A 26,968-nucleotide genomic window follows, 5' to 3' on the forward strand; every position below is an offset into this window, starting at 1 on the left:
TGGCTTTATTTAGACCCTGCTTATGGAAATCCTGTCTGGGTCATCTAAATGAGTCATTAAGCTGCTTGAACAAACAGTGTGATTAAATATCAAGAGATTTGCCTGCTGGCGTCTCGCTGTGGAACAGTTAGCAGTACATAAATTATGATATTGTATGTTCATTAGTCTGGCATTTGAGATTTCAGAGGGGAAATGTACAGTAATGAATTGATGTATACGATAAGCTTTTAAGGGTGTAACTTATATGCATTCCCATGTGGAGCCCCGTCCCTTCCCCTCCCTATAAGAACATTGCAAAAGGTTTATGAACATTGTCCCACTGCAAGGCCTTGCAACACAGGAGCATGGAGACAAATTAGAAGGCAAATGTACTATAAATACACAGCCAGATTCATACATTTAGCTCTACACCGAAGTAAAACATGATTTTCTCTTACGTCCTCTGACAGTCGCCGCCCCTCATATAGTCTTCACGAATGGGTATTGACCTCTTATCCTTAGGAGCAAGCTAGGCATAAGACTTGTTAAAATACAAAACAATTTGCATAGACACACCTGTAGGGGCTGTCCCACTGGTCCAATACCCCCCTGCTATCAGCATTCCCAACTCAGGTTGTCTTCTGCCTAATTAGGAGTAAGATAGGCTTCCCTGTGCTGGGGCTACAGTCTCAGCCTTTTCTTCTGTTTTATTACTTTTATTTTATGCCAAGTGTTTTCTTTGCACTACTAGCTTTTTATTTGTACTGCGCTTAGTTAGTCGGATCTTCGGAAGACTACAGCGTTTGCGGAGCTGGGAATCAGACTGGTTGTACTAGAGCCTTACGGAATCCCAGAACGCCATCGAGCGTTTAGCAGGCTATGCGTACGCCCTGGCCTCGCAAATGACCTGTCCCTGTCCTCAGGGACAAAAGCCCGCGAGGTGGCCACCTCGCTAGGATGCCTCAACTGCGGTTTACCGTGCGTTGCTAGAGTCCTGTTTGGCTGACGCCACCTCCACCACCTGGGGTGGGAGGCTTCCCGTCGCAGAGCGGCACCCACGCCATCATGGATCGGTGAGTACATTCTGTGTGGGGCCTCTGTCTGGGGATGGCAGTCTGCTAGAGTCTGTGTTCTCCCCTCATGTCTGTGTGTCTGGGGCTCGCATTTCCTCCCAGTCCCTGTGGGGGCACTATTGCGTCCAGGACGCTCTGTGGGGGGTTGTGGGGGTCCCTGTCCCCTTCGGCACTGTTTTGGTTGGCTTATTGGGGTAGAGGCATGCATGTGCGGGCCGCTGCGGTGGAAAGCCGCGGGGCCGCCATTTTGGGTGTGGGCAGCTGCTCTGGCTTCAGTAAGGGCACTTCAGCAGCCATTTTCCCTGTAGTGTATTGCGCCCTTTCGGGCGCCATCTTTGGTGTGGCAAGGTGGTTTTCTGCACGTGTTCGGCGGCCATTTTCCCGGAGCCTCCCATTGATTTCTATAGGCAACCATTTTTTCGTAGTCCGAGTCCTATTCAGCCTCTAGCGGTGTGACATCACTTCCTTTCTTCATGCAGCCAGATCCTTCAGCAAGCATGGTAACTGTACAGCTACACTTCTGGGGGTCTTTTCCTGCTGTTTTTCGGGGGATATTCCTTTGCTATCAGTTATATTCCTTCCTGTGGGGTACCTCAGTCTAGTCCTTATTGCGGTGCATTACAGTGGCTATCGCGATTTAAAGGGCCAGCGCCAAAAAAGTTTTTATGGAGTCCCAGGACAGCAAATTCGCCCCAGCTTTGGTGGAGGATTCAGGTACGCCTGAATCATCTGCGATTACTGCTGCATTTGCGACTTTAGCGTCCAAAGTGGATCTGTTGATGTCTGAACGGGCTTCTAGAAAAAGGCCTAGGCTTTCTCACTCCTCTGATTCAGAATCGGATATGGTTGCCACGGACAGTGTACTCCCTGCAGGGTCTCAGTCCTCTCAGTCGGAAGGGGAGGCGGAGGATGAGGAAGGGGATGATTCCCCCCCTGGGACGGCCAGAGAACGCGCTGCTATGTCTGCGCTTATTGCCTCTGTTAAAGATGCACTACATTTAGAGGATGAGCCCAACCCGCCGGGTAAGCGGTCTTCTTTTGGGACCCGTAGAACCCAGAAAGCGGCGCAAGTGTTTCCTTGTCCCGCTGAGTTTCACGAAACGGTGAACGAACAATGGCGCAATTTGAAGCGCAATTTTGTGTTACCAAAACGGTTTCAGTTCCGTTATCCCTTTGCGTCTCCTACGGATTTGCGCTGGACGGTGGCCCCTAAGGTGGATCACACGATGTCCAGATTGAACAAGGCCACTCTGATGCCAGCGGAGGATTCTCCGGTGTTTAGGGATTCTACGGATAGGCGGGTGGAATCTCTTATTCGCCACTCCTATATGGTTCTTTGATGAAACCTATTTTCGCCTCTGTCATGGTCTCTCAGGCTGTGGTAGATTGGGCTAAGGTGCTCAGGCGCACCCTTGTGGCTGATTCCGCCCCTCCTGCTACTTTGGAGATGGTGGACCAGATTATTCAGGTTGTTCTATACCTGTGTGACGCGGCCTTGGATGAGGCCCCTTTAGCCGTACGAATGTCTGCTGTCGCGGTGATAATCCGTCGCTTGGTATGGCTAAAGAGCTGGTCGGCTGACCAGACTTCCAGAAAGACGGTGTCTGACATCCCCCTATGCGGGGAATCGCCTTTTTGGGGATTCCCTGGACGAATTAGTTAAGGGGGTCACTGGGGGCAAGAGCACTCTGCTGCCCTAGAATCCCAAGGGTAAGTATTTCCGCAGTAAGCGGGGCCCTTCCTTTAAACCAAATCAGGGGTCCTTTCGTGCCTTCAAGGCACAGGATAAGGGAAAATTCTTTAAAGGCCAGGGTGGCCAGAAAAAGCCTTGGACAGGCAAGCCAAAAGCCGCCCACGCTGGCGCGGCGGCCCGGGACGCCCTCAACCATTCCAGGGGTGGGGGGGAACGTCTGCGCGATTTTCTCGAACCTTGGCTGCTCCGGATTCCGGACAGGTGGGTTCAGGAAATCATTCGATCAGGTTACAAGATCGAATTCCTTTCGTGTCCGGCGAACAGATTCTTTTACTCAAATCTTAGTTTGACCCCAGATCGTTTACAAGATCTTAACAGTGCGGTTCAGGATCTCCTTGCCCAGGGGGTAATCGTCCCGGTGCAGCATCGGGACAGATTCCGGGGGTTTTTATTCTAATCTGTTCACTGTGCCCAGAAAGGAGGGCAAGGTATGTCCGATTCTGGGCTTGAAAGCTCTGAACCGATTTGTGCGGGTTCAAAAATTTTGCATGGAATTCCTCCATTCGGTGGTAGCCCGGGAGATTTCCTGGCTTGCATCGACCTCAAGGATGCGTATTTACACATCCCCATATTCGAGGGTCATCAGAGGTACCTCCGATTGGCTATCGCTGAGGAACACTATCAGTTTGTGGCGTTACCTTTCGGTCTCGCTTCGGCTCCAAGGGTGTTTACCAAAGTGTTGGCTCCTGTTCTGGCCCTGTTACAGGCGCAGGGAATTGCGATCTTGGGTTATCTGGACAATCTCCTGTTAAGATCGAGTGCCAGTCCAAGCCTGTTTCGCGATCTGTCAACTACGGTTCAGAGGCTCCAGGAATTCGGGTGGACCATCAACGTTCAGAAGTCGACTTTGTCCCCTTCTGTTCGACTCCCTTACTTGGGGATGGTCATGGATTCCGCCCAAGCCAAAGTTTTTCTGCCAGAGGACAAGCTCCGGACTCTACAGGACGAGGTCAGGTCCCTCAGGGACAACGAATCCTCATCGCTCAGGACCTGCATGCGGTCCCTGGGATTGATGGTGTCGGCCTTTGAGGCTATACCATTCACACAGTTCCACACACGATCTCTTCAAGTAGAGATCCTGGCCAGATGGGACAGGCATCCTCTTTCCTTGGAAAGGAGGATATCTTTGAGTCACCAAGCCAGAGAGGATCTCTTCTGTGGCGGCTCCAGTCTCTGACGGAGGGAAAATCCTTCTGGCCGTTGTTGTGGACGGTGGTCACCACAGACGCCAGCCTGTCGGGCTGGCGTGGTGTTCTGGGCACCCTGTCTGCCCAGGGTACTTGGTCCGAGGAGGAATCTTCCCTGCCAATAAACATCTTGGAGCTGCGAGTGATCAGACTGTGCTTGCTCCGTTGGTGGGATCTTCTTCGGGGCCGCCCTGTGCGGGTGCAGACGGACAACACCACTGCGGTGGCTTACATCAATCACCAAGGGGGCACCAGGAGTGCCCGGGCAGCCCGGGAAGTGACCAAGATTTTGTCTTGGGCCGAGACGCACGTCCCGGCGATTTCGGCAGTTCACATTCCGGGTGTGGAGAATTGGCAGGCCGATTAACTGAGCCGCCAGACCCTGGACCAGGGGTAATGGTCCCTAAACAACAAGGTGGGAAGGTTCGTGGCAAGAACGCGCAATCCTCTGGCAGACGCCTCGGATGCGCTGGTGGTGCCTTGGAATCAGTATCGCCTGATTTATGCCTTCCCCCCGATTCAGTTGTTGTCCAGGTTCCTTCGCAGGTTGGTCTCGGAACCGAAGTTGGTGATTCTGGTGGCCCCGGACTGGCCGCGCCGGTCTTGGTACGTGGACATCATACAACTTGGTCGTTGAGCCTCCATGGCGGCTCCCATTGCAAAACGATCTACTGTCTCAGGGGCCCATCTTCCATCCTGCTTTACAGTCGCTGGCTTTGTCGGCGGTCATTCCTATCCTGCTCAAGGCTAGGAAGGCCTCGTCCGGTAAAATCTATTACCGCACCTGGAAGGCTTATTTTGCCTGGTGTGAATCCAGGGGCGTCCATCCTCGCTCTTTTTCAGTGGCGAGGGTGTTAGCCTTCCTGCAATCTGGTGTGGACCAGCGTCTTGCGCTGACCACGATTAAGGGTCAGTTGTCTGCACTGGCAATCCTTTTCCAGCGCTCCTTGGCGTCAAACTCTTTGATACGCACCTTTATTCAGGGGGTGTGTCATTTGGCTCCTCCTCGGAGAGCGCCTTTACCTCCTTGGGACTTGAATTTGGTCCTGTCGGTTTTGTAACGTCCTCCCTTTGAGAACATCAGGGAGGTTCCTCTGTCGGTGCTGTCACGGAAAGTTGCCTTTCTGGTGGCGATCATATCTGCCCACAGAGTGTCGGAGTTGGCGGCCCTGTCTTGCAGCTCCCCTCACCTGGTTGTTCATAGAGATAAGGTGGTCTTTACGACCTAACCAAGCTTTCCTTCCTAAGGTGGTTTCCGAGTTTCACCTTAACGAGGATATTGTCTTGCCTTCGCTATGTGCGAATCCTAAGCATCCTAAGGAGTTGCATTCCTTGGATGAAGTCCGGGCGATCAGGGTTTACCTGTCGTCTACTGAATCCTTCAGGAAGTTGGATTCCCTTTTTGTCCTTCCCGAGGGCCCTCGGAAGGGTATGGCTGCGTCTGTGGCAACCATTTCGAAATGGATCAGACAGACGATTGTACAGGCTTATTCTATTAGGGAAAGGGTGCCGCCCTATCCTGTCAAAGTGCACTCTACCAGAGCAGTGAGTGCGTCCTGGGTATTCCGGCATCAAGCTTCGGTGGCCCAGGTATGCAAGGCGGCGACTTGGTCGTCCATGCACACCTTTTACAAACTTGACATTTTGGCTTCGGCAGATGCCTCCTTTGGCCACAAAGTCCTGTGCACGGCCGTGCTTTGAGGGGGACATGGCGTTTGCCTGTCCCTGTCTGTTGGGGTTGTTTCCCCCTTTGTTTGATTGCTTTCCTGGGTTGTTGCTCTTGTTGAGCTTTCTCATTACCCAGAGTTTTTACCTTTCTGGTTCAGATAAGGTTCCTTTCTCTGACCTGGGTGCTGCGTTGCCTTTGTGACGGTTGCGCTTCCCACCCCTCATGTCTACACTTCTTTGGGACATCCCATTGGTGAAGACTATATGAGGGGCGGCGACTGTCAGAGGACGTAAGAGAAAACTGAATTCCTTTCTCTGAGTCCACTTCGAAGTGTCTCCCCCTCAGTCAGCTCTCCTGGACCTCTGGGTTTAGCTCCATTCCTCTGGCCCTCAGGGCGACCTCCTGAGGCCACGTGCTACTGCTACAGAGGCAGCCGCCACCCTCCCTCCGGGGCTCTGCTCTCCAGCCAAAGACCTCACAGCACATGTGCTCCAGGCTTTTATACAGTATCCCAGAATGCACTGAGGCGACCTGCCCCTGCGAATCACCAGGACTGTATCAAAGCCTATGCATCCTTTAGTATAGAGATGGTGAGGTGAATGGCGCTGCCTAAAATATTAGGGTACTAGTATAATGGGGTAGTCCTATTTTTGTCTCGAACACCACAATAAATATGTTAAAAATAAATACATATCAGAAAAAATCAACAATTAAAAAAGGTGCATTCAGTGCAATGAGGTGATGGTAGGTGGTGTGAGTGATAATAAATTTTGTTAACACAATCAGAGGATATAAATATGATATAAATATAAAGTGCTTAGTAAAAAAAGTGACAAAAATATTTTTGGTCCAATATAATCCAAAGAGCATCAACAAGTGATCAATAAATAAAGCAATTGATATGTGAAATAGACACTAGACATGTGAATATAGCAATTATAGTGTGTTCGATAAATAATAAAGTGACGCAGTGTTGATAGATCCAATATACCTTTTTAGTGGTATTAAAATTGAAATAATATAAATATTAATAGCTTTAAGGTGATAAAGTGCAGCCTAGCCACATATATCTAAATGGATATGGCAGTATTTGTCAGCCCATAGGGTGGAATAAAGTGACAAGTGGAATATAAATAGTAAGTAATAAAAGTCCATAAGGTGGTTATATTGTGAATTGAATTCCAGGTAAAGTTGATGGGTGAATCTCGGGGTGATCCAGATATGGCGTTCCGGGTGAGGAAACTAGTGATCCCCACTCAATTATTCCTGCACTCACCAGAGCTCAATACCCCTACAGGGGGTAACCAGCGTGATGTTAATATAGGTTTCCTCAGCCAGGTATGGTCTGTGTCTCATCAGTGGTTGTTACTGGATCATCTCTCCCATGTATATGGTGTATTCAATATAGCCTCATGTGTTGTTCACATCCATCAATTTGTATAAGGCAAATCCCAGGTCATATACAAGAAGAAGAGCCTCATATAGTGAAGTATTGTATTGTAAATTAACGTCTTTATTTGAATAAAAAGTGGTACTCACATTAAAAATTGTTAAACGAGCATACAATGTAATAGGGACCGCAAATTCCTCGCTAACGGTTACTTCCGGGACGCTATGCGTTCCAATCACGCTGGTTACCCCTGTAGGGGTATTGAGCTCTGGTGAGTGCGGGAATAATTGAGAGGGGAGCACTAGTTTCCTCACCCGGCACGCCGTATCTAGATCACCCCGAGATTCACGCATCAACTTTACCTGTAATTCAATTCACAATATAACCACCGTATGGACTTTTATTACTTACTATTTATATTCCACTTGTCACTTTATTCCACTCTATGGGCTGACCCATACTGCCATATCCTTTTAGATATATGTGGCTAGGCTGCACTGTATCACCTTAAAGCTATTAATATTTATATTATTTCAATTTTAATACCACTAATAAGGTAATAGTCACATTGTAAAGCGCTGCGCAAACTGTTGGCGCTATATAAATCCTGTATCATAATAATAATAATAATATATTGGATCTATCAACACTGCGTCACTTTATTATTTATTGAACACACTATAATTGCTATATTTACATGTCTAGTGTCTATTTCACATATAAATTGCTTTATTTATTGATCAGTTGTTGATGCTCTTTGGATTATATTGGACCAAAAATATTTTTGTCATTTTTTTTTTTTACTAAGCACTTTATATTTATATCCTCCGATTGTGTTAACAATATTTATTATCACTCACACCACCTACTATCACCTTATTGCACTGAATGCACCTTTTTTAATTGTTGATTTTTTTCTGATATGAATTTATTTTTAACATATTTATTGTGGTGTTCGAGACAAAAATAGGACTACCACATTATACTAGTACCCCAATATTTTTGGCAACGCCATTCACCTCACCATCTCTATACTAGTTTATTGAATATAGCCTTTACAGGCTGTATTTTGAGGTAGGCTGCAGCCTTAAATCATTCCCATAAGTGCGGAATTCTCAACCCCATATACCCTATGCATCCTTTGGTCAAGTTCCCTCCCACTGTCCAACATGCCTCCCTATTGGACCAGTGTGAAACACTCTCTAGACTCAATGAATCACATACTGAGCAGACCTCCCTAACAGATCCTGCTCTCTGGTAGGCAGAGAGCAGTATAGATTTGCCTGCTGCTCCTCTGATAGGCAGACAGAGCCATAAACTATACTATTTCACTAGCACCTACCTACAGTGGGTACGGAAAGTATTCAGACCCCCTTAAATTTTTCACTTTGTTATATTGCAGCCATTTGCTAAAATCATTTAAGTTCATTCTTCTTCCTCATGAATGTACACATAGCACCCCATACTGACAGAAAAACACAGAATTGTTGACATTGTTGCAGATTTATTAAAAAAGAAAAACTGAAATATCACATGGTCCTAAGTATTCAGACCCTTTGCTGTGACACTCATATATTTAACTCAGGTGCTTTCCATTTCTTCTGATCATCCTTGAGATGGTTCTACACCTTCATTTGAGTCCAGCTGTGTTTGATTATACTGATTGGACTTGATTAGGAAAGCCACACACCTGTCTATATAAGACCTTCCAGATCACAATGCATGTCAGAGCAAATGAGAATCATGAGGTCAAAGGAACTGCCTGAAGAGCTCAGAGACAGAATTGTGGCAAGGCACAGATCTGGCCAAGGTTACAAAAAGATCTCTGCTGCACTTAAGGTTCCTAAGAGCACAGTGGCCTCCATAATCCTCAAATGGAAGACGTTTGGGACGACCAGAACCCTTCCTAGAGCTGGCCGTCCGGCCAAACTGAGCTATCGGGGGAGAAGAGCCTTGGTGAGAGAGGTAAAGAAGAACCCAAAGATCACTGTGGCTGAGCTCCAGAGATGCAGTCAGGAGATGGGAGAAAGTTGTAGAAAGTCAACCATCACTGCAGCCCTCCACCAGTCGGGGCTTTATGGCAGAGTGGCCCGACGGAAGCCTCTCCTCAGTGTAAGACACATGAAAGCCCCCATGGAGTTTGCTAAAAAACACCTGAAGGACTCCAAGATGGTGAGAAATAAGATTCTCTGGTCTGATGAGACCAAAATAGAACTTTTTGGCCTTAATTCTAAGCGGTATGTGTGGAGAAAACCAGGCACTGCTCATCACCTGTCCAATACAGTCCCAGTGAAGCATGGTGGTGGCAGCATCATGCTGTGGGGGTGTTTTTCAGCTGCAGGGACAGGACGACTGGTTGCAATCGAGGGAAAGATGAATGCGGCCAAGTACAGGAATATCCTGGACAAAAACCTTCTCCAGAGTGCTCTGGACCTCAGACTGGGCCGAAGGTTTACCTTCCAACAAGACAATGACCCTAAGCACACAGCTAAAATAACGAAGGAGTGGCTTCACAACAACTCCGTGACTGTTCTTGAATGGCCCAGCCAGAGCCCTGACTTAAACCCAATTGAGCATCTCTGGAGAGACCTAAAAATGGCTGTCCACCAACGTTTACCATCCAACCTGACAGAACTGGAGAGGATCTGCAAGGAGGAATGGCAGAGGATCCCCAAATCCAGGTGTGAAAGACTTGTTGCATCTTTCCCAAAAAGACTCCTGGCTGTATTAGATCAAAAGGGGGCTTCTACTAAATACTGAGCAAAGGGTCTGAATACTTAGGACCATGTGATATTTCAGTTTTTCTTTTTTAATAAATCTGCAACAATGTCAACAATTCTGTGTTTTTCTGTCAGTATGGGGTGCTATGTGTACATTCATGAGGAAGAAGAATGAACTTAAATGATTTTAGCAAATGGCTGCAATATAACAAGGAGTGAAAAATTTAAGGGGGTCTGAATACTTTCCTTACCCACTGTATGTGGGTGCTACAGATGTTTAACCTCTTGCCAGCCAGTTTCATTAGTACAGGTACAGTGTATATTTTTAGCACTGATCACACTGTATTAGTGTCACTGGTTCCCAAAAAGTGTCAGCTAGTGTCCGAATGTCTGCCGCAATATCGCAGTCCCGCTATAAGTTTCTGATCACTGCCATAACTAGTAAAAAATAAAAAAATACAAATTCAAGTACATAGTTTGAAGACGCTATAATTCTTGCTGTAACAGCATCTTTTGACACTCCCGGCTGCATTCCTGTAACCATTAAGTACTACTTTTATAGCTGTGTTTGGCCACAGCTATCACATGGTATAGGGCCACTGTGACCAATCAAAGAGATCACAGTAGTAAGCAATGGTGTCATAAGTGACAACCATTGTTTACTACTTGTTATGTGATTGGTCATAGCGATCACATGGGACCCAGGCCAATTACAGCAGCCCAGAAACCTAATCTGTGATCCGCTGTGTCTGGTGGACACAGCACACCACTGCATGGCCCTGAGGCCATGCACAAGCACCAATTCTGGGAGGACTTACAGGTCAACTAGTGGCTGCAGGCACTGATCGAATGCTGGTATTTCCAACATCCTGTTGAACAGACAACTGTACACACAGACCAAAAATCAGCCGGTTCCTGCTAAATGACCCCTGTGTACCTGGCATTACTCTTTGACTGCTGAAAGTGTACAATGCATTAGCTGGAAGTTAGGAAGCATTTTTGACTGCAAAGTGTAAGTTACTTTTGAATTCCCTAACTCAACATATCTTAGAACTTTAGTTACTGTTTTTTCGTGTTCTGAGGAGTGTCTATTGTGTACCCCACAAATAACCTTGAAGATTAAACAAAATATCTGATGGGTCAGGCTGTGAATATGCACATTAGCAAGAAGTGGGGTAATTGGGGGAAAAAAGGTTAAATTTGGCAACCAGTGCCAGGTTCAAGCTTTAACCACTCTACAACCGCTCACAGTAATACTACTGCGGCAGAGTGGTTCGTTATCGTCCAGCCACGTAGTATTAACGTCGTTGAACACTCCCCCTTCTGGGGGGGCCGGAGGCTCGCTCCCGCTGTTTTCATTCACAGCGGGAGTCGGGCCAGGGGAGGAGCAGCAGCGATCGCCGCTGCTCTTACCCGATCGTCGGGGATCGAGTCTGGAGATCCGCCCGCTGTGTGTAAACACAGCGGGCGGATCTCCATAGTGACAGGGAGTGACAGATCGGACTGTTCAGCATAGCTGGACATCCGATCTGTCCATGACTCACACAGTCACCTCCCCCCCTACACGTCAGTAAGCACCAGGCATACATTAACCCCTCCCTCTCCAATAAAATTAACCCCTTCCCTGCCAGTGTCATTTTTACAGTAACAGTGCATATTTATAGCACTGATTACTGCAGTAATGTCACTGGTACCCCCAAAAGTGTCAAAAATGTCAGTCAAGGGTCCGATCTGTCCGCCGCAATGTCGCAGTCCCGCAAAAAAAATCGCAGATCGCCGCCATTACGCGTTAAAAAAAAAACACCAAAAATGACAGAAATCTTTCCCTTTGTTAGTAAACGCAATAACTTTTGCGCAAACCAATCAAAATACGCTTATTGCGATTTTTTTTACCAAACATATGTAGCATAAAACAAATTGGCCAAAAATTTTTTAAAAAATTGGTTTTTACATCTTTTTTGGGGGGAATTTCATATAAAAAAATGTTAAAAATATTGTTATTTTTTCAAAATAAACGCTCTTTTTTTGTTTATAGCGCAAAAAGTAAAAATCGCACAGGTGATCAAATACCACCAAAAGAAAGCTCTGTTTGTGGGAAAAAAAGGACGTAAATTTCGTTTGGGTACGGCGTCGCACGACCGCGCAATTGTCAGTTGAAGTCGCACAGCGCCGAATCGCAAAAAGTGGCCTGGACGGAAGACAGCAAAATCCTCCGGTGGTAAAGTGGTTAAAAGCCACAGTTGGCAAATAACACTAGTCAGATTAGTTCTGTATTCAGTCAAGTAAAGGATGATAGACTACATACCTGATGTGTTTGCTGCAGAGTAGCAGGTAATCACAACAGAAAAATAATGGCTAGGCCTTTTGGTGCTTGATCTGAAATCTTGGTATGTACTTCCCTGTCCACACTCCGGCTGATGAACATTTTTCCACCTCCCTTCATGCACATACACCGGGACTCCAGGAGTTTTCTACTGATAATTCCAGCTCTTCGATACTCAATGGATGAACTGATGCCCATGTTATTTATTTAGTATAACCTTATACAACATTGCTTATAAAAGCAGAAGAAAATGGAATGTCACAAGACACACAAATTGTAGCTTATTGCAGAATAAATTGAGGTTTGTCCTTGAAAGTGGCCTTACAAAAGTCCTGGCGGAAACAGCAATGAATTGCATAATTAAATATTTGTGACCTGTCAGTGCAGATTGAACAAATCAAATTTTTTCAGCAAATAGAGAATTTTATCATGCTATTCAAAAATTCTTATTTGCTTGGATTACGTCATTCTCTGTGGACCAAATCTAAAATTTGTAATCTGCCATAAATTGGATTAGTTGCTCTTTCTATTTTTCTGAGTTGATCCTCTTCAACACTCAAAGACAAACAAGACAAGGAGCCAGCACAAAATGCATTGTTAAGCGCCAAATATAGATGCCTCCATGTTCAAATAAAGTTAAATAATAAAAATAAAAACAAAGGGCAGATTTATTAGAGTGGTTCTAAACCCACTTTTATGGGGCGCTGGGTGGCACTAGGACCCAGTGACAGTAGCAGATGATGGGATACACGCCCCTGTTGGCCGGTGATTCATTTCTTATAAAAAAAAAAAAAGGTGCAAAACCCAGTGATCTTTGATCTCTTAAAGCGGCGTTCCACCCTAAAAACTATTTTTTCACATCGGCTAGCTTATATGAACCTGAAAAAGAATTGGATAATTAAAAAAGAAATTTAATGAAAATATACTTCCCTTCATTCCTCTTCCTCCCTCTGCGGCCGCGGCCCACGCCATCACTTCCTCCCTGCATTGACTCCTGGGAGGTGAGCGTCATCGATCCCAGGAGTCAATGCGCCTGCACCGGCCCTGCTCGTCACTTCCGATTCAGACGCGTCATTCCCTGCTGAACAGCTTCTGGGCATGCCCAGAAGATGTGCAGGGATGATACGCCTGCACCGGAAGTAGCGAGCAAGGCATTCTGGGACTCCAACGTCACCGAAGAGGATGCTCCGGCTTCAGCTCCCCACACCTGAGATGGCAGCGCTGGACAAGACATTTTCAAGGTAAGTATTTCTTCTAAAAGGTAAGTGAAAGAGGGGAGAGTTCAGAGGCCATCGTTCCTTAAATGCACTAGCCCTGACTGTCCCGGGGGTATTTTTAGGTATTTCTCCGCTTTAAGTTGTTTAGATAGATCTCTACATCTCAAAAGGTTGCCTACCCCTGGTTTAGATGCAACAGGCAACTGTCGGGTTCAGCTCCCACTTGGTTTCACCTCCAGCAGGTGTGGGGTGAAATGTGATGTAACCCAACTACAAATAAAAACGAATTGGCACTCCACAAAACCCCTAACATTCTATTCATCATACATGGAATCTAAAAAACGAGGCTGCTCTGACCATTGAAATATAGCATATACGCTTGATTAATAGTATTATATTGTACATGCTAGATCTCAATGGTCACATCAGCTTCATTCTTTAGATTCTATGTATTATAAATATATTTTTTCCCTTTTTTTTTTTTGGCGGGGGGGGTGGCTTTTTTTGTAGTTGGGTTACATATTAGTCTTTACCAGGAGCTCTTTTCTCACTACTGATGGCTTTTTTTGTAGTTGGGTTACATATTAGTCTTTACCAGGAGCTCTTTTCTCACTACTGATGTCTGATCCACCTACTCCTGACCTGTGAACTCTGCACTACTCACCTCTGAACTCTGCGTCTTTTACTGCTGAAACCTATACTCTGCTTCTATTCTAACCATGGCCAATGTTCATCACAATAAAAACCACGCCCAATTTTTGCAAGCTGCATGCGCTGCACTTTTTCGTGGTTTAGGAGGGCCAATCTTATGTTCCTGCACATAAGCCCCATTACTACCTACATCACTGTTACCCCATATTTTACTGCAGGATGGAATGCTACATGTTTCAGTGCAGTCCACTGCATCCCATACCCTAATGTCCCAACCAACCCCCTGTTAGTGTGGGTGGGTGGGTGCGTAGTTTGGCATTTTTGCCCTGAGCAGTGAATGACCTTACCCTGGGGGGGTCTTTGCCCAGGTGAAAGAATGTCTAATTTCACTGGTGGGGCGCACCAACAGCCTCAGATTTATATACACAGGGATTGTGTTTCTCCCTAAGACAAAAATTTTCTTAATTTCATCATACATATTGGGTGGGGGGGGGGACTGGGGGAGTCAATGGTGGAGACAGATCTGGGTGTTCTGGTAGATCATAAGTGTAATTACTTGCCGACCAGCCGCCTTAGTTTTATTGCGGCAGGTCAGCTTAATTGCACGAAACAACGTACCTGTACGTTGCTTCTTGTAATAGACAGTGGGCGTGGGCGTCGACGTGCTGATTGCCCAGAGGGGGGAGCCAATCAGCCAAAAAATAAAAACCGCAGAGGTGATCAAATACCACCAAAAGAAAGCTCTATTTGTGGGGAAAAAAAGGACATAAATTTTTTTTGGGTACAGCATCGCATGACTGCGCAATTGTCAATTAAAATAACGCAGTGCCGTATGGCAAAAAATGGCCTGGTCATTAAGTGGGTAAAACCTTCCGGTCCTTAAGTGATTAATAGCATGCAATGCCAAGCTGCGGTTTCCAAAGCGAGCAAAATTCTTTCTTGGATTAGGAGAGAGGCATGGACTCCTGAGAGAGAGAGAGAAATATAATTTTGCCCCTGTACAAATCATTAATAAGACCTCTGGAATATGCAGTTCAGTTTTGGGTACCAGTTCTCAAAATCGGGGGAACTGGAGAAAGTGCAGAGAAGGGCAACCAAACTGATAAGAGGCATGGAGGAGCTCAACTATGAGAAAAGATTAGAGGAACTGAATTTATTCTCTTGGGAAGAGGAGAATAAGGGGGGATATGATCAACATGTACAAATACATAAGGGGTCCATATAATAAACTTGGTGTTGCGTTATTTCACTTTAAGGTCAACACAGAGGACAAGGGGGGCACTCTACCTCTGGAGAAACAGAGATTTAATTCCCAAATACAGAAATGTTTCTGCACAGTAAGAGCTGTAAAAATGTGGAATAGACTTCATCAAGAGTTGGTTCTGGCCACCTCAGTAGATTGATTTAAAAAAGGTCTGGATTCTTTCCTAAATGTTTATATTATAATATACATTTGGATATATAGTATGGATACTAATATTTATAGGTAAAGTTGATCCAGGGAATATCTAATTGCCTTTCGGGGGATCAGGAAGACATTTGTTTCCCATGCTGTGGCAAATTGGGTCATTCTTGATGAGGGTTTTTTGCCTTCCTCTGAATAAACTGCGAGTATAGGATTGTGTATAAGGGATTGTATGATTTATTTATTTTTCATTGTCCATTGTATCATTTATATAGGGGTTTGAGGGGCATTTTTAGCACCTCTCAAATGCCTGATTTTAATGGGAGTGTAAACTTAGTCTAAAGCCTCGTACACACGTACCGATCGTCGGCCGAACGATCGGCCGTCTTTTGTCCGAGGGCTGTCTTGTCTGTTGAAAACTGCAAAAGACTGCACACGAATTTTGTCGGCCAACAACAGCCGACTGCAGAAGTGATGTCATGTGATGGTTAACTTTCCTTGTCTTTTTTCTTTTCTGAGCATGCCCAGTCTTGCAAATCTGCTGTCTGTCGGCCGAATTCTGTACTGACTGTCGAACAATCGGCCGTTCTAGTGTTGGCCAACAAAAATTTTAATGCTTGCACAACAGATTCTTTTCGGCCGAAAGTGCGCTGTTGGCTGTCGGAAGCATCATACTAAAAAGCCGAAAATCGGCCGATCGTTCGACGGCCGAATATTTTCGGCAGATAATCGGTACGTGTGTACGGGCCTTAAGTGTCAGATTGCTCGCAGCACTATTATAGTCTGGGATATGTTGCTGATCACTGCCATTACCAGCATAAATAAATTAAAATTCCAGTATATTATACCATAGTTTGTAGATGCTACAACTTTCATGCAAACAAACTAATATACACTTATTGAGCTATATAGCAGAATACATTTTGGCCAAAATTTATGAAGAAATTTGATTTTTAAAAATTTTTATGGGATATGTTTTATAGCCTTAAGTAAAAAATATATATAGATTTTTTCAAAAATTGTCTTTTTTTGTTTATATAATAAAAAAAAACCCAGAGGTAATCAAATACCACCAACATTTGATTTTATTGGATATGTTTTATAACAGAAAGTAGAAAATATAATATTTTTCACAATTTTCTGTATTTTTTAGTTTATATAGCAAAAAATAAAAAACCTAGTGGTGATCAAATACCATTAAAAGAAAGCTCTATTTGTGTGAAAAAAATGATATAAATTTTGTTTGGGCACAGCATTGCATGATCGTGCAATTGACAGTTAAAGTAGTGCAGTGCCGAATAGCAAAAAATGTCATGAAGGGGGTCAAACCTTCCGGGCCTGAAGTGGTTAAAGAATTACAGCTTTGATAATTTTTACATGGTTACATTGGTCCAACTTGCACCAGTCTAACATTGCATATACCATACCTGTGGGATCCCTTTAGAAGCTGGAAATCGCTGTACTCCAGAGATCTCCACTAGCTTCTGGGTCCTATGCTGAGTGGCTGCTCTGCTGCATTCTGAACATAGGAGGGAAGTCGCTCAGCACAAGCACCATTCAGAGATCGCTTTGCATTTTGTCAAAGAATGCAAAGCTTTAGTTACTTTAGTTGATCTATAGTTACTATATATGTAACTACAGTGATACCTCGATTCACAAACTTAATTTGTGAACTGACTCTGGTTGCGAACCAAATTGGTTGTGAACCGAGGCACATTTTCCCATAGGGTTCAATGTAAATTCGGTTAATCCGGTCTGACCTTTTTTTTTTTGGTTTTTGAAGCACAAAAATATGAAACAAATTACAATACACATTAGTACAGTATAGTAATGTATAAAAACGGATTTTTGTAAAATCTTACCGTAAAATCCTTTTCTCTTAGCTCATTGACAGACTTAGTCCTCTGTGATTCAACACCCTCGGGTTATGCTGCCCTCTACAGGAGTAGGACTAGACAGGAAAGAAAACGTTCTGGCCACACCCTAGGGGCAGTCCCAGAGGGTATATCCTCTCACTTCCTGCTCTAGCAAATCAGTTATGTCACAAAGCAGTGTTTAGAGAATTTAACCCAACCTAAAAACAGAGGGGCGGGTACTACTTCTGTCAATGAGCTAAGAGAAAAGGATTTTACGGTAAGATTTTACAAAAATCCGTTTTTCTCTATCGCTCATTGACAGACGTAGTCCTCGGTGATTCAACACCCTCGGGACTTCCCAAAGCAGTACCACAAATGAGGGGTGGGAAAAATGGAAATCAAATCCAATCTAGAAGGCCCAACCGGTGCCAACTAGAAGTTTACCATGCTCATCCTCAGTGATGAGACTCAACAGAAATTTTTCAACAGAAAAAAACCCTCGAGGTAGACCACCGGTCTCCTCAAATTGCGGCCTGCAAAACCTTGCGGCCAAATGAGGCATCCGCCGATGCCATCACATCAATCTTATAAAATTTTGTAAAGGTATGTACCGACGACCAGGTGGTCGCCTTACATACCTGGACCACTGACGCCTGATGGCGATAGGCCCAGGAAGTACTGAGCGCTCGAGTGAAGTGCGCCCTAACAGGAAACGGAGGATTCCGACCCTTAATAGAATAGGCCTGTACCACCGTCTGACTGATCCATCTAGATATGGTCGCGGCAGACACAGGCAATCCCCTTCAAGGGCTATCCGTGATCACAAAAGTGAGTCCGTCTTACGAAAACCACTTTAGGAAGGAAGGATGGATTCGGAAGAAGAACCACCTTATCCCTATGAACCACCAGATCTGGGGAACGACAGGATAATGCGGCCAGTTCTGACACCCTGCGTACAGAAGTAATGGCCACCAAGAAGGCCACCTTCTGGGATAATGTAAGCAAGGGAATCTCCCTGATATCTTCAAAGAGAAGTTTATGAAGAACCGACCACACTAAATTAAGATCCCAGGCGGTAAGGGTGCGCGCACTGGCGGAGCCAGCTGTCTCACCCCCTGGATGAAATTCCGCACCAAGGAATGATTAGCCAAAGGTTTCTAAAAAGAAGATTGCTAACGCCGAAAACCTGACCCTTAATCGTGCTCAAGGATAGTTTCTGCTCAACCCCTTGTTGCAGACAGACCAAGATTCGGATCACCGAATAGGTATGTGGGGGAAATCCAAGAGATTCACACCACGCAATATAAGACTTCCATGTGCTGGAAGTCGCTTTCCTTGCTTTAACTGGAAGTAGGAATAACTGAAGCTGACACTCCCTTGTCCTTCAGTACCTGGGTCTCAATGGCCAGGCCATTAAGCCAGCGACTGTAAAGCAAGATGGAAGATCGGTCCCTGAGGCCACAAATCCTCCCTGAGAGGAAGTCTCCAAGGAGCGTCCGCGACTAGCCTCACCAAGTCGGCGTACCAGGCTCGACGAGGTCAGTCCGGAATTTCCAGAATAACTGGAATTCCCTCCACCTCTATCCTGCGAAGAAGTTCCCGCAGCAACTTGAGAGGATGGAAGGCATGCCGTAGCTGATACTGCCCCCACGGGACGATTAGCGTTTCTGCTGCGTCCGCTAGAGGATCGCGGTGCGAGCTACAAACCTCCGCACCTTCCTGTTGAGCCAAGGTGCCAACAGATCCACATCCGGGATGTCCCAATGAAGGGACAGCTAGTGAAAAAACCTCTGGATGAAGAGGCCATATGCGATTGGATCCGAATCGGGCTGCTCTAGAGCTGCTCGATCCAGTAAATCAGACAAAATCTGATCGCTCTCAGTTCCGATACCCTATTGGTAATCTGGATACTATCAGAAGAAATGACTTCCCCTGGTTGAGCATCGAAGACTTCTCTGGTCCGCTCGCTCAACCGGATCAGATTGTCCAGGGAATCGGAATTCTGATTCCATTAAAAAAGAATCTCCTTCAGGAGAATTCGGGTATGAGACTGGGTATACGGTACTGCCTCTAAGAAGGCCACCATCAGTCCCAGCCAATTGACGGACAGCAACATCCGAATCGTTGACTGAACCTTCTGGAGTTTCTCTGCAAGGAGAAACTCTCTTGCCCAGGATGTATCCAACCTTAGGCCCAGATAGTTCAGTCTCCTGGTGGGAACCAGGGATGATCTTTGGGAAAGCGAAAAAACGCTGATGTCCTGCGATGATGGGGATATAAAGATAGGCCTCCTAAATGTCTATGGACGCCAGGAAATCCCCCTGATGCAGGGAGGCCACCACTGTACGGATGGACTCTATCTCTTCCCAAGTCCAGATTTGGACGCACCTTGCCCTCTTTCCTGGGCATTGTGAATAGGTTCGAATAGAACCCCTGAAACCGTTCAATGTTAGAAGGGAAGAATCGCACCGGTGGAAGTGATCGAAACTCAATCCTGTGTCCTCCAGAAACTGGTGAAGACAACCCCCCACCCCAGAGATGGGTAGGGGCGCATCAGGCTATATTCTTCAGGCTTGGCTGAGCCGGACTCTTTGTTTAGCCGACCAGCGCCCCTTTGAAACCCCTCTAAAGGGGCTTTGGAGGGTTTCGCCTTATCGCCCGCCCTCGCGGAACGAACAACTCTTATGAGCAGAAAAGGAAGGTCCTCGTTAGTTACGAGGTCCTTCTATCCTAACAGTCTGTGGCAAGACAGCAGGTGGTACCGTCTATCCTATAAAGAGGAATTCCTCAAACGGATAGCACCTAGCCATGCGTTTGGAAATAACAGGAGTTCGTTTCAAAACGACCCCATTTGGGTAAAGGAAAATCCTTCGCCCTTTTGGTAGGCTAACAAGTACCAAAAAAGGAATCTCAGTCTCAGCTACCTCTGCCGGTGTAACCTCAAGACTAAAGGTTTCCCGGACGGACACAACTAGTGCATCCACCACTCTTGTGCTATGGCGGAGGCAGAAACGTGCTCCTCACTGCTGAGGAGATATTACCTGAGACAACAGCCCCCTAGGAGGGACCTGCAACTGCATTGTATCTGAAGTATCTGATAAACAATAGGGGTAGGCGGGGGGTCGCTACTTGACCCCCGTCCCTGACAGGCCACCTCCACCCGGGATACCAAAGACTCCAAAACTGCCGATAATGCATTAAAAACAAGTGGGGTACTGGAGGGTCCTGCGGCCACTTTGAGGGGATCAGGTGGGGATACCTATGCGGCAGGGTCAATGATTATACAAGACACTTGCCAGCGACAAAAAATGACAAAGTAAAAAACTTTTTTTTTTTTTTTTGTGTCCCCCAGTCGCAACAGCGCCCCTCAGTGTTACCTGCCTTTTTGGACCCCACAGAGAGAGAGAGAGAGAGAGAGAGAGAGAGAGACCCCAAGGCTCATCCCTGATGCACAGAAGTTTTCATCAGCTTGCTCAGTGCTGTCCTGTTACAGACAGGAAGACTTTGGCCCTATTTCCTGGGTAAAGGAGGCGGCTCCGCCCCTTAACACGCCTGCCGGCGCCTCCCCCTGGCTCCACGAGGTGTTTGAGTCACCTCAAACATGGCCGCCCCCATGCTGGAGACACGAGGCTACACCAAAATGGCGGCCTCGTGCGATCTACCAGACAATGGCGGCGGCCTGCACAGAATAGCGGCATGTCTGCAGAAGGATCTCGGCCTCACAACCCTTCACCCTCATGGTGGTCAGCGGTACCGGACCCTGGCGGGCCGTATGCGGTCCGTGGCCGTCGGGAGGCATCTGCTAGCTGGAGGAATGATCTGGGATGCAGTATACATGTATAGACATTGCCCTGTGGCTACTGACAGGTAGGATACCTTATACTATCACAGTAAAGTTCTAGTACTGCCACTGACTAAAATCATTTTCACATCTTTACAATTAGATTGTCAGCTCCCAAACCAAGCCTCCTGGCTTCTTGCACACAAAAATCACACTCAATTAGGGGGATCTGTGACATGTTATAGGATAGAGGGGAACCCATCCTTACCATTACAGAGAGGGGCCCGCGTTCATAGAAAAGAAAAGAAGAGGAGGCGCAAACACCTAGTGCATTACCCGTGGTCACTGTTGCAAATTGTTTAATTAAAAAATGCCAAATGCATACTCACAGACGCAGAGATAAAAACATGTTACAAGAATCCACCATGTGTGAACTTTTCTTTTCTATGTACCCGTTTTGGAGTTCCCTGCCTGAGGAGAGCAGCACGCCAGTCTTCCCATTCGGAGTGAGCGCTGGGCTGAATTTTTGTACAGGGGCCCGCGTTCACCACAAGACCCGTCAGGGGGAAAGGGGGAACATACTCACCATACCGGAACCAGGCGGGCGCCAACTCCTGACAGTACCCCTCTCTACCGAGGTAGGAGGGCTGTTGACCAATACGGACGCCGTGACTCATGGTCTTTGGCGTTTCAGCGAGACGTTTAACTCGCAGGGTCAGTCCCCGTCCAGTGGGACTATGTCGCGGCCGACCCAGCGCGGAGCTATGGCCTGCACGCGCTCGTAGGCTGAACTGGGGTGACCACTGGATCTCAACATCCAGCCCGTCGCCCAGTTCAGCTTTCTTGCTTGAAGATCTCACAGGAACACTGGAGAAAAAAGCTGTCTAAAAAATCTTTTCTAAGAAAAAAATCCTGCCAGGACCGAAGATCCCAGCAAGGTATCTAGGTCCTTACTCCTAACTAGACAGAAAAAAACTGATTTGCTAGAGCAGGAAGTGAGAGGATATACCCTCTGGGACTGCCCCTAGGGTGTGGCCAGAACGTTTTCTTTCCTGTCTAGTCCTACTCCTGTAGAGGGCAGCATAACCCGAGGGTGTTGAATCACCGAGGACTACATCTGTCAATGAGCGATAGAGAAAGAGAGAACACTAACTTTGCTTGAGATGACTTCTGGCATGGAGGAAGGCAGGTGGGAGGCTGTGAAATACAATACAGTAAGTACAGTATTGTACAGAAGAGGCAGAGGCAGTGATATCCAGCTTGAACCAATGTAATTGAAAGAGTTCAAGGTATGGATATTTTTATTAAGTGCATTTAATGCTTTGTATGCACATGTATCTTTCTGGGTATTTCTGCAACCATGACATGTTTTGTTTTTTTGTGTATTTGTGATCCAGATTGAACATACAGTAGTTGCTAAAATGCCAGTGTATTTAAAAAAAAAACTTGTAAAATCTGGGTAGTATATTCATTAAGCTGCTCACGTTTAATTTTTCTGCAAATTCATAAAATTAAGAAAGATGGTTTATGTGTTTATGATCCTAAATGTAATTTTCCTTATGTTGATGTTTTCTATGCTATATAATCTTCACACAGAGTTGTCTCACTTGTTCTTTGTAATTCCACAGGGTCAAGCTGACCTCCTCAAGCATGCCAAGAATGAAGCTGTGGACCACGTCAGGCAGATCCACCATGCAGGGCAATCCTGCGGGATAAGCCGGGACAGCTCCCACTCCCCCTCCCTGGATGTATTTAGGCCAAAAGGGGCCCTGGAACCCATCCCTGAGACTGAAAGTGGGGGAAGCACTGGCTTTTGAAGACTCATTCTGATGCCAGCATAGAACTTAACCCCTTGCATGGCAAAGCCCTCTTCAGAATTATGCCATGCAGTGTGTTCCATTTTTTTTTTCACACAGCTACAGGGTAAATGTTAGGACCTCCATTATCTCCATCTCTTGACACACCTCTATGGAACATTTCCTATAAAGCCAACCTGTGGACTTTTTGAAGGATGGATGATCTAATTCATAGGCAGACGTCGATATGAAGGCATACAGTTTTATTTTTGTGCACTTACAGAACCAGCCTCACTTCCCCTCAGTCCAAAAGCAGTGAAAATTTGGTTATAGGAGGGACGAGTGTATTGCTACCTCTGGTCACCTTTCCCGTGCCCCTATCTCTGTGTAGTGTATGAGAACACTCGTGGAATAAAGACCCATGTTCTGATCTCATGATGGTGGTGGAAGTGTTTTTGCATTGAGAACTCAGCGGTTTGTTTTTTTACTAGCATATGGTGACACTAAAGGTCCGTACACACGTACCGATTGTCGGCCTTAAATATTTGGCCAACGTCCGATCGGCCGATTGTCGGCTTGTTAGTATGATGCTTCCGACAACCGACTGCGACTTTTCGGCCGAACAAAAAAATCTGGTCTGCATGCTAAAAAATTTTTGTTGGCCAACACCAGAACGGCCGATTGTTCGTCAGTCAGTACAGATTTCGGCCGACAAAAGCCAGATGAGCAAGACTGGGCATGCTCAGTGAAGAAAAAACACACGGAAAGTTAACCATCACATGACATCACTTCTGTAGTCGGTTGTTGTTGGCCGATAAAAAACACGTGTGCAGTTTTTAGCACTTTTCAACCTACACGACAGCACCGGACAAAAGACGGCCGAACGGTCGGCCGACATTCGGTGCGTGTGTACGGGGCTTTAGAGCGCATACTGAATGATAAATAGAATTATAGATATTAAACACACATTATCCAATTGATGCAATTTTGACTTACTCAAACAAGAATCTGGTTATCTTTGACACAAAAGGCATGAAAACTGATGCTGCAGAGACACCAGCAGGGGAAAAAACATGCTTTGTATGTTTTTAGATATTGTTTCTCCAGGCAGAAAAAAAAAAAAAGAGGATAGTAGATCCAAGGTTAGGTATATTTGTTATGGAGAACTAACCTGAGAATGAATGTACAAATTCGGTGAACAAGGATCTTATGTTGTCTACCCATTCGGAAACCAACTGATGCAAAAATAACCATGTGACAAAATTAATTTTACTGCCATACTACAGAACATCAGTAATGGGTTGTAAATAAACTCACAACTGCAATAGCATCCACAAGTTTGATTACCTTAGTTTCAGCTGACTCCAGGCTTTTTTCTGAACAGGTGGCATCCGCTCCAGAATTCCCCCCACATCAGGTTCACCTGTAAGCTTCAAACATTCAAATTAGCTGCCAGGATGGTAGGGATATCATCTGCAGTGCCTTAACCCAGAAATCCTCCGCTCTGAGCACTTTCGGGTTCAGAGGTGTCACATTTTGGTCAGCTGTGGTCAGGTAAATAGCTAACCAACAACTTTCTGGCCTGGTTCTACTTGAATTGAGTGAAAGGGATCTTGGAGAAGCTGTCACTCCATATATGCTATAAGATAAGGAGCTTGTTACCCCCTTATGGTATTAAGGTGAAAAAAAAAAAGTATTCCAATATTGAAAAATAAATCAAAGGGCACACACATTCTATCTAGGGCAGAGATGGCAAACCTTGGCACCCCAGATGTTTTGGAACTATATTTCCCATGATGCTCATGCACTCTGCAGTGTAGCGGAGTATCATGGGAAATATAGTTCCAAAACATCTGGGGTGCCAAGGTTCACCATCACTGATCTAGGATTACCACACAGTAAGCCTAACTTCTAGTTTATTCAAAAAATAACACAGCCACCATGCAGTAGAAGTGGTGTGTTCAGGTCCTAACTAGTTTCCATATATAGAACACATGAGATACTAAAAATGTGTAACCACTTATTAGTCGTTACATTTGGCAAGCTCTCGCTTATAAAAAGGGGATTCTTCATTTGTATATATTGTAATACATGTTCATAAATAATACAGCAACTTTAGGCATCCCTGCCCTTTTTAACCACTTAAGTTGGCTGCTCAAAGACCAGGCCCTATTTTGCGATTCGGCACTGTGTGACTTTAACGGACAATTGCGCGGTCATGCAACGCTGTACCCAAACAAAATTGACATCCTTTTTTTTCTCACAAACAGAGCTTTCTTTTGGTGGTATTTGATTTTTATTTTTTGCGTTATAAACAAAAAAAGAGCGACAATTTTGAAAAAATAACAATATTTTTCACATTTTTTTATATGAAATTCTCAAAAATAAATGTAAAAATCAAAATTTTTTAACATTTTAGGCCAATTTGTTTTCTGCTACATCTGTTTGGTAAAAAAATAGCAATAAGCGTATTTTGATTGGTTTGCACAAAAGTTATTGCGTTTACTAACTACGGGAAAGATTTATGTCATTTTTATTGTTTTTTTTACTAGTAATGGCGGCAATCTGCGTTTTTTTTTTTTTTTTTTGCGGAACTGCGACATTGCGGCGGACGGATCGGACCCCTGACTGAGATTTTTGACACTTTTGGGAGTACCAGTAACATTACTACAGTAATCAGTGCTATAAATATGCACTGTTACTGTAAAATGACACTGGCAGGGAAGGGGTTAACTTTATTGGTGATCAGTGGGTTAAATGTATCCCTAGGGGCGTAATTCTAACTACATAGCAGGATCGTGTAGTCTCTGCACTTACATCAGGGAGAATGACAGGAGGATGTGTTTACATCAGCCGTCTGCCTTTCTCCCTCTCCTGTGGGAGATCGCGAGTGACTGGCAGACATCGGAGTCGTCGGTCACTCGCGCGGGGATGCCTGGGAACGTGCTTCCGGTAGCGCGTGCTCGCCCCCCCACAGGCGGCTGAGCGAGTGACGTACCCCTACGTCACTTTGCCCAGCAGCGGCTGCCTGCCGCAGTATATCTGCAGTGAGCAGTCGTTGTGTGGTTAATTGCTGACCTGCACTATGCAGTTTTTTCAGCTATAAGCTATGCTTTCTGTGCTTTTAACCCATATATATATATATATATATATATATATATATTATTTATTTAAATTTTTTTTTGAGGAATGCCTGGTTACATGCATTGAGAAATGTTTTGCCTGCTCTCCCATCCTCTTAACCACTTACTTACCACCTGCAGTACATTTACTGCTGGCAGGTGACACAAGCAGGCTGGATGAAGTACATGTACGTCATCGAGCCTGAGGCGCACAGCCCTAGGCTCCCAGTACCCCGCCCACTGTGAGCAGCTCGGGGATCATGTGATTGCTATGTGATCACATGATCACAATGTCAACAAAGCTGATATGCATAAAGGTCATTAATAACTGCTGTGCTTCTTATATTGTGATGCTGTAATTGGCCTACAGCTATCACATGGTACCTGGGCCAATCATAGCACCCTGTACCATGTGATTACAGATCACTAGTAATCACAGCTGGTATGAATGTACCCATTCATGACAGTTCAAAACATTGCTGTTATAGTCATCATCATTGTAACAGAAATCAAAGTGTAAAAAAAAAGGTGGTACTAAATAAAACGTTAAAAAAAAAGTTGAAAAAAGGAAAACATTTTTCTTTCTTTTTTTTTTATTAACCACTTCAGTTCCAGAAGGTTTTTCCCCCTTAATGACCAGGCCATTTTTTGCGATTTGGCACTGTGTTACGCTTAACGACAAATTGCGCAGTAGTGTGACGCTGTACCCAAATACAAGTGATGTCCCTTTTTTCCCACAAATAGAGCTTTCTTTTGGTGGTATTTGATCACCTATGCGATTTTTAGATTTTGCGCTATTAACCACTTAAGCCTCGGAGGATTTGGCTGCTCAAAGACCAGGGCCTATTTTGCGATTCGGCACTTTAACGGACAATTGCACGGTCGTGCGACGCTGTACCCAAATAAAATTGATGTCCTTTTTGTCCCACAAACAGAGTTTTCTTTTGGTTGTATTTGATCACCTGTGCGATTTTTCCTTTTTGCGCTATAAACAAAGAGCGACAATTTTGAAAAAATAACATATTTTTCACATTTTTTCCCCCCAA

General features: G+C 45.3%; 1 protein-coding gene across 1 annotated transcript in view; it reads left to right on the plus strand.

The window, feature by feature from the left end:
* The window catches only part of LOC309566330 (inactive phospholipase C-like protein 2), a 387,613-nt gene extending 364,402 nt beyond the window's left edge, over positions 1-23,211 (plus strand). Inside the window, exon 6 of the mRNA XM_082271442.1 lies at positions 22,633-23,211. Coding sequence (XP_082127568.1) covers positions 22,633-22,821 — 189 coding nt within the window. The 3' untranslated portion in view covers positions 22,822-23,211. The remainder of the gene's footprint in view (positions 1-22,632) is intronic.
* The last annotated feature ends 3,757 nt before the right edge of the window (positions 23,212-26,968 follow it).

Source organism: Pelophylax lessonae, assembly GCF_965119305.1.
Source record: "Pelophylax lessonae genome assembly, chromosome: 11".
Taxonomy (NCBI): domain Eukaryota; kingdom Metazoa; phylum Chordata; class Amphibia; order Anura; family Ranidae; genus Pelophylax; species Pelophylax lessonae.